Source organism: Drosophila mauritiana, chromosome X (assembly GCF_004382145.1).
Source record: "Drosophila mauritiana strain mau12 chromosome X, ASM438214v1, whole genome shotgun sequence".
Classification (NCBI taxonomy): domain Eukaryota; kingdom Metazoa; phylum Arthropoda; class Insecta; order Diptera; family Drosophilidae; genus Drosophila; species Drosophila mauritiana.
The window spans coordinates 11,478,920-11,492,507 of NC_046672.1; the positions used below are offsets into that span (position 1 = coordinate 11,478,920).

The 13,588-nt window shown below is 46.3% G+C and overlaps 5 protein-coding genes across 5 annotated transcripts; 1 reads left to right on the plus strand and 4 right to left on the minus strand.

Moving 5' to 3' along the window:
* Positions 1-264: 264 nt before the first annotated feature.
* LOC117148136 (3-hydroxybenzoate transporter MhbT) lies at positions 265-11,842 on the plus strand. The gene is made up of 4 exons (XM_033315363.1): positions 265-425; positions 9,937-10,464; positions 10,537-11,193; positions 11,254-11,842. The coding sequence occupies exons 1-4, from the start codon at positions 383-385 to the stop codon at positions 11,661-11,663; spliced, it is 1,638 nt and encodes a 545-aa protein (XP_033171254.1). The 5' UTR covers positions 265-382; the 3' UTR covers positions 11,664-11,842.
* Positions 863-5,016, minus strand: LOC117148137 (mediator of RNA polymerase II transcription subunit 29). Its single transcript, XM_033315364.1, has 2 exons — positions 4,487-5,016; positions 863-3,295 (listed from the first exon to the last, which is right to left on the minus strand). Exons 1-2 carry the CDS (start codon positions 4,710-4,712, stop codon positions 2,460-2,462), a joined length of 1,062 nt encoding a protein of 353 aa, XP_033171255.1. The 5' UTR covers positions 4,713-5,016; the 3' UTR covers positions 863-2,459.
* On the minus strand, positions 3,208-8,542 carry LOC117148140. The gene is made up of 2 exons (XM_033315368.1): positions 8,128-8,542; positions 3,208-3,295 (listed from the first exon to the last, which is right to left on the minus strand). The coding sequence occupies exon 1, from the start codon at positions 8,433-8,435 to the stop codon at positions 8,190-8,192; it is 246 nt and encodes an 81-aa protein (XP_033171259.1). The 5' UTR covers positions 8,436-8,542; the 3' UTR covers positions 3,208-3,295; positions 8,128-8,189.
* On the minus strand, positions 3,219-9,654 carry LOC117148139. The gene is made up of 2 exons (XM_033315366.1): positions 9,357-9,654; positions 3,219-3,295 (listed from the first exon to the last, which is right to left on the minus strand). The coding sequence occupies exon 1, from the start codon at positions 9,652-9,654 to the stop codon at positions 9,385-9,387; it is 270 nt and encodes an 89-aa protein (XP_033171257.1). The 3' UTR covers positions 3,219-3,295; positions 9,357-9,384.
* Positions 6,988-7,487, minus strand: LOC117148138. Its single transcript, XM_033315365.1, has one exon. It carries the CDS (start codon positions 7,474-7,476, stop codon positions 7,054-7,056), a length of 423 nt encoding a protein of 140 aa, XP_033171256.1. The 5' UTR covers positions 7,477-7,487; the 3' UTR covers positions 6,988-7,053.
* Positions 11,843-13,588: the final 1,746 nt, after the last annotated feature.

The following is a 13,588-nucleotide window of genomic DNA, read 5'->3' on the forward strand; positions in this document are numbered from 1 at the left end:
TCCTTGATCTTATGCGACGCCCCATTTACGATCGCTTGGCTTAGTCTTATCGCCGATCTTCCAGCTTGCTAGCTCAACTAACCAAGAACTTTAACACCACGATACTGACTTGCAAATTGCTTGAAGATGGTTGGATGGATGGCGGTTATTCAAGATTTACAGCTTTTGTTTTCGTCTTTATTTTTGGTGCGGATATCTCTGGCCGGGTTTACGATTGTGTTACCGTACCGAGCTTTACAGAACGCAATTGCGATCGGACTTTGAAGCACGTACCTCTGCGTTCGGATACCCGGACATACTTCTATGTCCACAGACCCACGGAGCTCATCAGTTGGCCGTGGACTGTGCCGCCAGACGCAACGCATCGAAGTTCCAGGACATCATGGATAATCCCGGATATGTGATTGACTGCGAGCGCGAGTTCGGTGAGTGAAAGAAAGCAATGGTTCCCTATGGGTTCTACGGTTTGAAATGGAAATCTGTGTGATACAAAGTTGTGAAATATAAGATGATAAATTATTATTATAACGATAGTAGTCGTATGGACCAAATGACTTTTTTTTTACAAGTGAAGATAGTGAAAATATCCCAAAGCATAAGTAAAAGACCATGCTTAACTTATTTTTGTTTGCTATGCTTTATTATTGCCAAAATGACTTTGTTTTTCTTGGTATACATATATAAGATATATGCGGTATATAAGATATATATGCGGTATATGCCCATCAGTTACAGATTCAATTCTATATCGTATGCATATCGTTTATACGTATGTTATTATTGATGAATTCAATTCTCGTGTCTTTGGATGCAGATGCAGTTTTACTATCTCTCCCTTTCACTTTCTCTCTCTCTCTCTCTCTCTCTTTTCCCCTCTCTCTCTCGTCCTCTCTTGACCACTTTCCTTAACTACCTCTCCCGCTTTTTCGCTTAGTGTAGTTGGTTTTTGATAGGTTTGCATTTAGTGTTTGAGTATGTGAATAGAACGAGCCAATGTCACGTCACACATCGGTTATATGCCCCATATATATGTATATATGTATATAACCACATATTTGTTCTTGACTTGAGCACGCCAGGTTTTATCTTGAGAAGCGAAGCGCCTATGGGTAATACGTCAGCTATTTATAGGCCACTTTATAGTGCGAATCTTCTGAGTATCATAAACGTTGTAATTGGGCTTACATTTGTTTATCCAATGATAAAGTTCCAAAACTAATATTTTGTTTGAAAAACATATGTTACATAGAAAGCCTAAAGTGCTTTTCGAAAATTTGTAAAACCTTTGAAATAGGTTTTTGCCAATTTGAATGAAAAGTAAAAGTACATATTTAGAAGTACATAATATAGAATGCATACACCGATATCTGATCATGACATAGTTCTCTTTTTGCGTGAGGCGACTTGGATTGTGTGTGATTCAATCTGATGATGCTGAATTCTAGTGACATTTATCCGCTGCCCCGTTTGCAAGGGGGGTATACTCCTTGGATGGGTTACTGGTAATTGGTAATTGGCTACTAGTTACTGGTTACTGTTTACTGGTAAACTGATTACTCTAGGGTTGGCTAATTATTGTAGTTGGTGTAGCGTTCGCTAGCTGCCTGGAAGCAGTGTCCTAGGTGGGGTGAGTTTGCTGCTGAGCTTGGTGAGGTGAGCCGCCTGTGTGATCCGTGATCCGTAATTCGTGATCCGTGATCGCTGATATCGTGTGACTTTCTACTGAAGTGGGTCCCGTATTATGCGTGAGTGTGTGTCCCTTTCGAGTGTGTTTTTGAATTGATTTGAGTTGAGTTGATTTGAGTGGATTGGATTGGAGTGGAGTGTGGTTGGTACATCGACTATCGTTTAGCTATGGTTTCAACTATCCTTTTGCAGTACATAACGTTTATTAACCTCTATATGTGGCCAGGCCTGGCTACGTATATATGGACCAATTTATAGCTCAGTACTGATACAAGTCAAGACTTATCTATAGCAGAAATGAGTTATACAACCGATCTACTTGCTTTGCCTTTAGTTTACATTATTATAGAATAAGCGATTACAACTTTTGTTCCTAAGTTCTTGCTATAAAACGTTAAATTTGTTCAATTGCAAACGCATTCTACGCATTAACTGAGATTATATTTGTACCTGTAAATTTCAATATGAAATGTCTAATATCGCTATCAATTTGGAAAACATATCTACTCGAACTGATTAATTGAAATATTTTCCCCATGCTTATGCCAGTACTGAGCTTAACTGAGTTATTTCTCCATTCAAATAGGTATGACAAGGTATGGAGGGTATTATTGCCCATATGTTAGTCGTTTCTTTTTTTTTTTCTTGGGCAGTTACCATTTCTGTGAGCTAATCTCCAATTCCGATCTTGACTGTAGTGTATATACCTCTACATGCATTAAAAAAAAAAAAAAACAATGAACCGCGACGTTTCCTGATTTGGGTGCAGTCCCTTACTTCTCGAAGATCAGCTCGCCGGTGAGGAACGGATTGAGGTAGGTCTGCGCCTCGTAGCCAGAAACCGAGGCCGTCGTGGTCCTTCGCCGGCCGCCGGATTGCGCCCCGTTCCGCCTCTCGCCGTGGACATGACCGTGGGCGTGGTGCGAGGGACGCTTCTCGTCGCTGGGACTCAGGATCAGTGGAATGGGCATCGAGGTGTATAGCTGCAGTTGTGGTGCCTGGACAATGGTGCCTGCCGCCGGATTTAGTGGGGCGTCCATATAACCATGTGGCAAAGTGGCCGCAGTGGCCAAGGACGCGTCTCCTCCGGCTGTGGTGCTCGGCGTGGAGCTGGCCATCGAATTGGCAATGGACAGTTTCTTTTGACCACCGGCTCGGGCTCTATGATGTTTGTAGTGACCGCGATGTGTCTTCCGCTTCAGGTGACCCATTCCGGTTACTTCGACCGGCGGCGAGGTGTCCAGGATTAGCGGCATGTGAGCCTGCTCCGTTTCTGCATCCAACTGATCGCCACCCATAGCGTGACTTATGTTGCCGGGTTGCGGGCTATATGGTCCTAAAAGCGGCTTCTTGGGCGGCTCCCTGGGATGTGGATGGGGATGCGGATGTGCCTGAATGATGGTGGCCGTGGCAAAGACCTCCTGGAAGCGATTGTTTGCCTCCAGCTGCTGCAGTTGGAGATGTTGGCGCTGCAGCAGTTGCTGGCGCTGCTGCTGCATGTGGCTGAGGATGCGGTACTGCTCGAGGATGTGCTTGTAGAACTGCTCCGCGGTCACTTCCGATGAGTTTAGGAGGCGAATGGCTATTTTCTCGGGTATCACAATTTTATCTGCAAGAATCAGGAATCATAAGGATTTGATTAGTTTGTTACTTATGAGTAGGATTTTATGGAAATCTCAACACGTTTCTCATTCAAAAGCATATATTCCTAAATATTCCTTGTAATTGGTTGAGTGTTTTGATGCCCATTTTTGCGGCTCTTAATTTAAATTTAAACTGAGTGGAATTAAATTGCGAAGCTCCTCCAAAGGGGGCAAAACTTTAAAAGCGAACACTAACCATATTACCTTACATTCAGCTCTGGAACAGTGCATTCTCGCTATCATAAATTGCAATTTGTTTGGCTTTCTGGCGTATAACTTTCATTGAGCTCCCAGATTCCGCATTTAATTGCATCAAATTAGATTTATTGAACTGCAAACTGCAAATGGAAAGTACACCAAGGAAAACTGCACCCTAGCGTGCTTAGGGCGGTGGGTGGCTGGGTGGTTTCGCTTGGCTTTGGGTGGTTTCGGTGTAGTCGTGTGCATGACACCCCATTGACCCAATTTCGAGTTGATTTACAAAAACTGAACAAAAAGCGAAGAATCAGCGGAAGGAAGGAGGCGGAACAAGCTGAAGCCGAAGCGAGTGGAGCGTTGTGGGCGGCTTTTTCACGTCCTTTCCTGAGAAAGTGCTGCCAATTGCGATATTTTGCCAAGAAATTTGGGTACATTCTATTTAAACGTTATAACAACAACAGAGTGCTTGGTAGAACAATTATATATTCAAACCATCAATTTAAAAAGGAAAAAAAAAACTTTAATAACTGTCACTTCTTTGAATCAGATATGGCAGTACTTATCCATTATGTGTTCGTGCATTTTCCGTTAAAAGCTCTTTATAATGAGGCTTCAAGAAAAAAGGGTCAACATTATCCTGCCAACCATCGAAGCCCATTTAATGGTAATGGCTAACTACTAATGGGTAGTGCAGCCCCAACGTTCACCCTAATACCCATACCCATCCCTTTGGCAATCGTAATACCGCTAGCTCTTAACTCTGGTAGCCTAGATTCGGGCTTTGTCCCAGATTGACCGCTGGCCGCAAATTACCCGGCGCGTGATTGGTTTCTGGCTTTTTTGGTCACATGGTCACTGGTCATTGGTCACCGGTTGGCAGTCATCGGTTTATGATGGAGCAGTTTGGCCGATGATGTGGAGTGTACAGTGATTACACGGTTGACTAACCGCCGCCTTACCGCAATGCGTGGCCTTGGTGACAAAGGGCCGGATGGTGGGGTCCCAGATGAAGATGTAGTATAGGGATAGCATGATGGCCGCCAGTGAAACGCAAAGGACATAGACGGCGACGGTCAGGATGCGGATGACCTTGCGGTTGCTCTGCTGCGGCTGGTAGCATCGGCTTATTGTCTCCGTGGGCGGCAGTTTCACTTTCTCCTCCAGCGAACTGTGTTTCGAGTTCATTTTTGATTCGATCTATTCGTTTGGTTTTTTGATTGTTTCGATATGGCTCTTCTTGATTTTGGTTGCTTTCCTCTAAAAATTTATTTGAGTTCTCTTCACGTTTTTTTTTTTTGGCAGTGTCCCGTTATAGTCTAGTATTTTGTTTTTGTTTGATAAATGCAAAGTTCTTTTCGGTTTTTAGCTTGCCACACGCGATTAGTTTTACATGTAAATGATATATATTTGATTCGAATTAATTTATTATTGTTGTTTATGCGTGGCGAGCTTAAAAGTACAAAAAAGGGCGCGCAAAAACTTGTCTGCCAACCGACGCGTCGAAAGTGTGAAAGCGAAATGAGAGCAGAGAGAGAGATTCTGGCAGGAGTTGGTACCGTTTTTCGCCTTCGTGCTTTTGCAGTTCCTGCTTCGTGCGAGAGCGAATCGCTCTCTCGCACTCGGTTTTTTCTTCCTTCGTGGCATTTTCGGCTGCCTTTGGGGGAGTTTACCATTGCATTAGCGATCTTCGCTTTTAATTTCATTCATAAAATCCATCTCTCTCACTCGCGCTCATTTGCATTTTCGGCTGCCCACGCTCATTGTTGTTTCTTCTGCTTCTTTTTTTTGTGTTCTTTTCAATATTCCGTGGGCATTCCTTGAAGGCGAAATAAAAACAAAAACAAACCGCACGTCGGCACGTTGCCGCTCTTTGTGTGTCAAGTGCAGTTTTCACTCCCCCGAAAATCAGCGCTCCCCTTTTTGCGTTCGATTTACATGCGGAAATTAAAATGCGCGCTTGAATTAATTTTCCATTATTTCAATAATTTCAATGCCAATCAAATGTTGTGCCAATCGAGGCGTTTGTTCGCATCGATAAAATCAAATGTTGTGCAATTTGTGGTGGACTGTTGGTGGGCGGTGGGTGGTGGCTGCCTTTAGTGGGCGTGGGCGTGGCGGTGCACTGCTGGCTTTGACAGCAACCTTCGCAGGTGTCGCGAAGGACGTTCAAACTTTCGCCCCCACCCCCACAGGCTACCTTTAACCCGCCGTGCACACCTTCGTTTTCCGTTGCCTTCGGGGGGTTAACAAACTGCAACTGGGTCACTAGGACAAGTCGAGAGAGAGAATGAGAGAGAGAGCGGCAGAACGAGCAGGAGAGAGCTAAGGGAGAGAGCGAAACGAATGCAGCGCTCGGCGAATTGAAATGCAGACGTGCGAGTGAGAGGGCCAAACGGTATTGCAATGTTGGCCATTGATTTTGTTGTGTAAGTTCCATACACACGCACACACAAAGAAAGTGCTGGGAAAAGAGATAGCCAGTCACACACCCACATGCATGTGCAGTTACAGGTTGCACTCCAAAACGGAAACGCTGGATTATTGTAATGCCCAAAAGTATGCTACAAAAACATCAAAATGGGTATATTGATATTTATCATATCTGTAACCTAACCATAAATCTAACAGAATAGTCATAAGTCGCAGGTTGTTATTAATCAAAAACAAAAACCTATTTGTGGATAGTGGTTTAGTGTTCCAGAAAGATCTACTGGAGCGCGTTCGCTTAAAACAAAGCTCCACTGTACTTGCACTTAAATGCATATTCATCATGTGGGCCAGGATGTAGGACACGCTCACACTCACACGCAAGTTCACATGCATTTGCCGAGCAGCATTGTTGCAAAGTTTCCTTCAAGGAGTTTAATTCGCCAACGTGGCCAGGTAGAGCCCTCATCCTGCCTATTCTGGCCTCGAAAATGTTTTGGGCCCGGCCTATTGCATTTTCCATTTTCCATTTCCCTCCCCAATCTCCCATTTTCCACTTCCGTTTCCCTCCAGCCATTTTGCCCATGGCAAGTTTAAGGATGGTTTATCCATCTGCTTACTTATGTGCAGACAAAGCTGATTAAGCAGCTCGGGCAGCCGGAACGATGGGATAACTTGGGCTATGGGCCTTGGCAAGCGAGTAAGGGTAAACTTATTCCCCCAACATGCATGATACAGAGTTGGATACAGATAATTAAACATAAACTTTTGCTGGGCGAAAAGTTTCTGGGCCAAAAAACGATGGGCGAGACGGGCGGTTTATCAACTTAATAAGAACTAATGGCATGGCTCGAGTAAATGTGTGTGCAGGAAAGATATTGGCTTTGAATTAATTAGACTAAGATGGTTTGCCATTTAACATAAAATGTAAAAGCAAAAAATGCTCCGACAACATTGCGTATGAGTAACAAAAGCGTGATCCTCGAATATAACTCATACGCCACATATGCCAGAACGGGATTCTTACCAAAAATGAAATTAAATTTCACTAGGTTGGGAAATATTTCGATGAATGAAGTGGATGTGTAACCAGGCTGCTCTAGCCGAAGGCAGGCCCCTTCTTCTGGCCCTTGTAAACGGGTGGCATACGTGAGTCCCAGAAGAAGATGTGGTAGATGGACAGGAAGAAGCCCAGGCTGCAGAGCCCGCACAAATAGATCACGATCACAAAGTATCGGGCAAATCGCTCGGTACACGTGGGCTCTGCGAACACAATCTCCTCCAGCTGCGGTGACTTGGGCACATACGATGTGGCACAGGCACTCCTGCGCGGTGCACTGCTGCTGGCCAAGCGGACGCTGCTGCCACTTCCGGTTCCGGTTGATCCCCTGACCGCATCCTCAAGCACCTCCACCTCCTCGCTCTTCACATTCGATTCGATGAGATTGACAATCTTGGCCAGATTCGCCATGCTGGCGGCATTGCCCAGGCCCGCTCTGGCGGATTCCGACGTCGTGGACATTACTGCGGATATGTAATTTACTGGTCGCGTCCGTCCAGTTCGCGTTGTGGCTGCTACTGATTTGGAATCGCCACCGCGATTAAATCAAAATCACACAAATGACGCCATATTCCCCACCAGGCTGTGTGGATAGTGTAGAGCAAATGGGAATTGGTGGTTCAAACTCTGCGATTCGTTGGCACGTAGCAAAGCGGATTAGTTTTGTGCCTGGCTGTCAACTTTTGATATTGGCCACGGGGGCTAATTAAGCCACTAAACCCAGCCCACAAACAGTGTTGACTGCTTTTTGCCGAATAAAATCTCTTCAGCGGATTTAATCCACAATAGGATTAAAGAGTACTCTCGCCAAATGTTAATGCAAAATATAAAGGGAAATATATTGTATTGTGCGATTATGATATGGTTATAGTATGATGCACCTCAAGCGAGATGAAGAAACCCCAAGAGCCAAATTCTGTAGCATACTTTTTCGCGCAGTTTTTTCCAGATTTAACATCAGTGAATATTTTCTGTGTGTGTTGCATATTGAATAGCCAATCTAATTAGGTAGCAACGATTTAATTGACAAATAGCCGAGCTGACAGCACTGTCACAATGCGAATGGCCCCAAATGCTGTCCGCTGTCGTGGTCAGTTCCACGTGGCCACTTACCCAATTCCGGTCACTGATGTCGCTGGGAGATGGATGGCCAACTAACTGAAAGCCATCCGATCCTAGCCAATCGGATGCGTGTGCTTGAACACGGGCAGCGGCGGCATGCGTGAGTCCCAGATGAACAGGTAGTAGACCGCCAGTGTCAAGCCCATGCCGCTCACGCCGCCCATGTAGAGCATCAGGGTGAGCAGGCGGAAGGTCTTGGACTCGAAGAAGTCATTCGACTTGGGCATCGGGATCTCCTCATCCTTGGCCTCCTTGACCACATCGGCCAGGTTGGCCATCAGTGCCGATTGTCCGCTCATGATGCTGCTTCTTTTTTATTTCGGGAATGTACTGAATGACCCAAGCGATAGAGAAAAAGGTGGCCAATTGCAACCGTAACCGCCTCTTCGAACGAACTGAACACAATTGAGCAATGGCTCCGACTGTCCGGGGATCTGGTCTTTGGTTGTGTTTCTTTTGCTGTTCGTGCTTCCTCGATTTTCGCATTCCGCTCGACGGTTTTTTGCGGTTTCTTTGGGTTTTTGGGTGGCGTGGACACCCAAAGGGTTGGGGAGCAGCGGGCTTGGATTCATCGTCTTGGCGGCCACGCTAATAAGATTCGCCAGTTGCACTTTGAGTATCCCAACCGAGCGCAACCCATTCCAACCGGATCCGCATCACGTGCTGCGTTCTTGGACGCCGTCGACGACCACTTGACCCGGTTAGGCGTCACTCCTCCAATCCTGATTCCGTGCCCACTTCGCTTCATTCTTTATTCTTTTCCCTGTCTATTCGTTTCCCTCCTATTCCTTCCGTTCCGTCCATATGCAGATTCTATATTCATGTTTGGCCAGGGAAATGAAAGTGACGATGGTGATGGGCAGTGTGTCTACATGGTATAACCGAATTGAAAATCTTCTAGAATGTTTCATTCATATTGATTTTTGACTTTCGAATCATTTGATTCATGAATCATATAGAATCATATGTTATTCGTCTTTTAAATGTTTCCATCTCTAAATTGTTTATTTTCTGATTTGAAAATAGGACTTTGTAATATTTGAATATTTCCTTTTTTTGTAACTAGTAAATAATTGTATATTCAAGGGCATCTCCCAGTCGAGATTTCCACTTGGCCATACTTGGGCCACCTTTGCTAGCATTCCCAAATCCAATTAGCAGCAGTCTGCCCTCCATCTCCAACCCGCACTGCCTGCAATTGTGAAGGTACTGGTACTTACCACCCGGCTGGGTCAAGTGGTCAAATGGTCACTGGTACTCGTGCACCTTCTGCACTGGATGGCCGCCAATGGAGACGGGGAACTTGAGATGGATGTCCGGCATGCTGGAGTCGAAGAACATGAGATAGTAGAGGGCCAGCACCATTCCCAGGCCACTGATCCCGCCCAGATACAGAAAGATCGAGATTATCCGGAAGGTCTTCGATTCGAAAAAGGCTGGTGGTGGCTGCTCCTTGGGCAGGCGCACATCGTCATTTTCCTCCGGCTTTTCACCCAAATCCAAAGTGAACGAGGCCATGATTAAACGGCAACTGAGCTCGGGATTCCCTGCCAAGCCAACTGCTTGGGTGAAACTTGAATTATTCCATAAACTCTAGGGTTTCACTTTGAATGACACTGATTGACTGATTCCATTTGATTGGTAAACTGAAAAAAAAAAAATTAGTTTAAGTTAAGAAAACTTTAAGATACACACATCAAGGATACTTTACATATCATATTTGTTACTTCGAAATTTCAGATAGCTCAATAGCAATATTCTCAATAATTATGGCTCAACAAACATTTTCTCTCTGTGTAGCAACCGTGGAGGGTGGTCGCGAGGAGAACCTGTCGGAGAAGCCCCGCCCCCACACTTTCGAGGAGGCCATCACGCTGACGGGAGTGGGCCGCTTCCACTACAAGTTGCTGCTCATCTGTGGACTGTGCTTCATGGGCGTGATGGTGGAGATTATGGGCGTTAGTCTAATCATGAACCAGATGAAGTGCGACCTTCAACCGACGCTGGACCAGCAGGGCATCCTGGCGTCCGCCGGTTTCCTGGGCGTCGTACTCAGCTCACATGCCATGGGCTTTCTGGCGGACACTTGGGGCCGGGCAACCACATTGCGATACGCCCTGTGCCTCAGCTGCGTGTGCTCCCTCATTTCCGCTTTCTCGGTGAACATCTGGATGCTGATCGTGTTCCGCTTCCTGACGGGCTTCTTCATTTCCGGCGGACAGGCGTGCGTGTTCAGTTTGTGCGGTGAGTTCCATGGCTCGGGATCGAGGATCAGGCATGTGACCCTGCTGTCCGGATTCCTTTGCACGGCCATGATCTTTGCGCCAGGTGAGTTACTATTGGCAAAGTTAATGGTAATTACCTAAAAACCAATTTGAATTGCTGTTAATGTTCGTTTAGCCATGGCAATTGGCATTTTACCACTGCGTATCGAGACCATTGTCTTGGGTATGCGCTTCTCGTCCTGGCGCGTTCTGCTCCTCGCCAATGTGTCCGTTTCTCTGCTGGCTCTGGTGGGGATCACCGCACTGCCCGAAACGCCCAAATATTTGCTGGTCCAGGGACGTGGCGATGAGTCGCTGGAAATTTTGCGCTTCATTTTTGCCAAGAACTCTGGCCGAGATCCCTCGGAGTATCCGGTTAAGGAAGTGGCTCTGGAAAGCGGTGGCGTCAGCTTGTCCGATGTCCATGGTTTCCTGGACGCAGTACGTCTCGTTTGGCACCAGACAGTTCCGCTATTCCATCGCACGCGACTGTGGCACACCCTGAACATCTGCTGCATCCAGTTCCTCATCTATTTCCTGGCCCAGGGCATCTTCATGTGGTTCCCCACCATCCTGGATGAGCTGGGCACACGTAATGGCAATGATACGCTGCTCTGCAATGTCCTGCAGGGTTTTAATATGAATTCTGGGTCAGGGGATGAGGCGTCGAGCTGCTCAGTGGAAGTGGACACCTCCACATACCAGGTGATGATCATCATCGGCGCCTGCTTTGTGCTGATCTACCTGATCTTTGCCTTCATCATCGACCTCATGGGCAAAAAGAATCTGCTGAGTGAGTAGCCAAAAAGAGCGCGATTATTGCTCATCCCGTACTAATCCTTGTCCATTCCAGTGTCCTGGATGATCCTGACCATGATCTGTTTGGTGGCACTGCACTATGTGGAGCAGTTCGCCCTGGTGGTGATCGCCCTGACCGTTGTGATGGCCATTGGCAATTGCGGCGGCCTGGTTAGCACCATAGCCATGGAATTCTATCCAACGCACATCAATGCCATGGGCATGTGCTTCATCATGATGGTGGGTCGTTTGGGCGCCGTGGTGGGCAGCAATATCCTGGGTCGCCTGCTCTTCGCCAGCTGCGATCCGATGTTCTGGGCCCTATTGGTCTTGGTGGTGCTGCTCTGCACCTTGGGCTACTTCCTGCCGGAGAAGACACGCAGCCAGCAGGAGAAGCCCTCTGCCACAGCAAAGGCCATTGTGGCTGCCACCACTAGTCCCATTTTCGCAATTAACTCCAAGTAGGATTAGGCACCGTTAAGTATAGAGGCTTCATACAGAACATCCATTCAACAACCCATCCATCATCCATCATCCATCGTTCTATATATTTTCGTTTTCTTGAATACTGTATATATTAAAAACAAAGTAATTTTTTATTTCAATATTATTAAATATGCATTTATACATTATTATAGCCTGAAGTAGAGTATTCGTAAGCTTAATAAAATTTAGGACTTCTGTAAGTTCCACGCTTTAATACTCAGTGTATTAAAAAAAAACACATTTAAATATTAAGTTAAACTATTTGTAATGCAGAGGAGTGGTGATGGTAAAGAAGAAGTTACACCCAAATGGCTAAGGAATCGAGAACGGGAACAAGAGCAGCCGCCTTGGAAATGGGAAATGGATTAGGTAAATGTTTGTGCCCATTCCTCCGCCAGTGGCGATGGATGTTGTCACCGAGGCAACAGGCACAAGTAGAAGTAGCTGCATTAACATTCCACGCATTCGTCGCTGGGCGCAGGAGGTGGTGGTCACGGGATTGAGGAAGACTAAACGCATTCCAAGTGCCGTCGCATCACCAACTTCAACTTCAACTGCTCTCCAAGGTAGCGGGTATTCCTGGGGCTTGTGCGGCATATTTGTCACTTTGTCACAATGAGTAATATTAGTATTCTGCCAAATCATTAATAAATATATCATTTAAATAAATAGAAAGCAATGCTTTTGTCCGTAGACTTGTCCGCTCAAGAGAGTAACGATCCTTTGCTGTATTTAAAATGTATCTTTTACAGGGCATAGCATAGTCGAGCCACTTAAACGAGTTCTTGCCCACTTGTCGGCCAGTGTTGTTGTGCGCCTCTTTTATTTTGTTTGTATTTATTCAGCAAAACGGTATTTGCTCCGCCGGCTGGTCACAGTCTGCGCCTGCGTCTGCGTCTGTGGCGGCACCTCCAACCCGCCGATCAGGTAGGAAATGGGCAACCGAGCAAGTGAACAGGTAACCAGGTAAGCAGCCAAATAGCCACGGAGCCAAGCTAGCTGGCTGGCCAAGCAACAAACCGTTGCCAATCATAACACACACGTTGCCACAGTCAAGCCAACCGACGGCGAGACTATGAGACAGTGTCATTGCGGATTCCTAACGCCGATTCCAACTGCAAGTCCAATTCCGATTACCTCCGCCACAATCCCTGGGCCCAAGAAACGATCGCCATTGATTGCCTAACTGCGCATTTCTCGACTTATATGGCATTGGCCAGATAACCACCTAACAACTGCCAGTCCCCAGTCTCCAGTCTCCAATGCCCAGTCTTCAGTTCTTCACTTCTCCAGTCTTCGTTTCGGTGATACTCCAGTGTCCACCGTCTGAGTCTCAGTTTCGTCTTCGTTCTGGTCCCAATGCCAGTTCCATTAGCCAACGGCATTGCCATTGCCATTGCCATCTGCCGGCGATCAACATCGCCGATGAGCCATCTGTGGGGGCTAGCTGAGAATCCAGTCCACACAGTCCAGACAACCCACAACGCCTTGGCCACCGCCCAATTGTGGAGGTGGCTCGAGGTCATCATAGGGGAAACAACATCGATTCTCATTCTAACAAATTAAACTATCGTTATCTACAGAACTAATCAGATATATTTTGCATCGGGGTCACCTGTTTGCAGGAACTGGAATAGTTCTTCGAGATCACTTGCAATAAGAATAACTTTAATTATTTTCAATGATTCGGGGTCACCATCTTTAAGGGTCGGGTGACAAATGAGGCATCCATCTTGCTCAGGCCCATCGACCGGCCCACTAACCCATAATGCTGGCAAATTAGCATCGACATTAACTCCGTGGCGATATTACCACCTCCTCCAGTCACAAATGCCCTGATAATGGCAACAACACTTGCGATGATGGTTCGTAATGGCGATGACAATGAAAGAGTCTGTCCGCGG

Excerpts from the sequence above, each read along its gene's own strand:
- LOC117148140 (XM_033315368.1), bottom strand. The coding sequence starts at position 8,435 with ATGAGCGGACAATCGGCACTGATGGCCAACCTGGCCGATGTGGTCAAG.
- LOC117148136 (XM_033315363.1), top strand. The coding sequence starts at position 383 with ATGGATAATCCCGGATATGTGATTGACTGCGAGCGCGAGTTCG. Across the intron at positions 426-9,936 it reads TGACTGCGAGCGCGAGTTCG|CAACCGTGGAGGGTGGTCGC; the intron begins GTGAGTGAAAGA and ends CTCTCTGTGTAG. Across the intron at positions 11,194-11,253 it reads GGGCAAAAAGAATCTGCTGA|TGTCCTGGATGATCCTGACC; the intron begins GTGAGTAGCCAA and ends TGTCCATTCCAG.
- LOC117148137 (XM_033315364.1), bottom strand. The coding sequence starts at position 4,712 with ATGAACTCGAAACACAGTTCGCTGGAGGAGAAAGTGAAACTGCCGCCC. Across the intron at positions 3,296-4,486 it reads CACCAAGGCCACGCATTGCG|ATAAAATTGTGATACCCGAG; the intron begins GTAAGGCGGCGG and ends TGATTCTTGCAG.
- LOC117148139 (XM_033315366.1), bottom strand. The coding sequence starts at position 9,654 with ATGGCCTCGTTCACTTTGGATTTGGGTGAAAAGCCGGAGGAAAATGAC.
- LOC117148138 (XM_033315365.1), bottom strand. The coding sequence starts at position 7,476 with ATGTCCACGACGTCGGAATCCGCCAGAGCGGGCCTGGGCAATGCCGCC.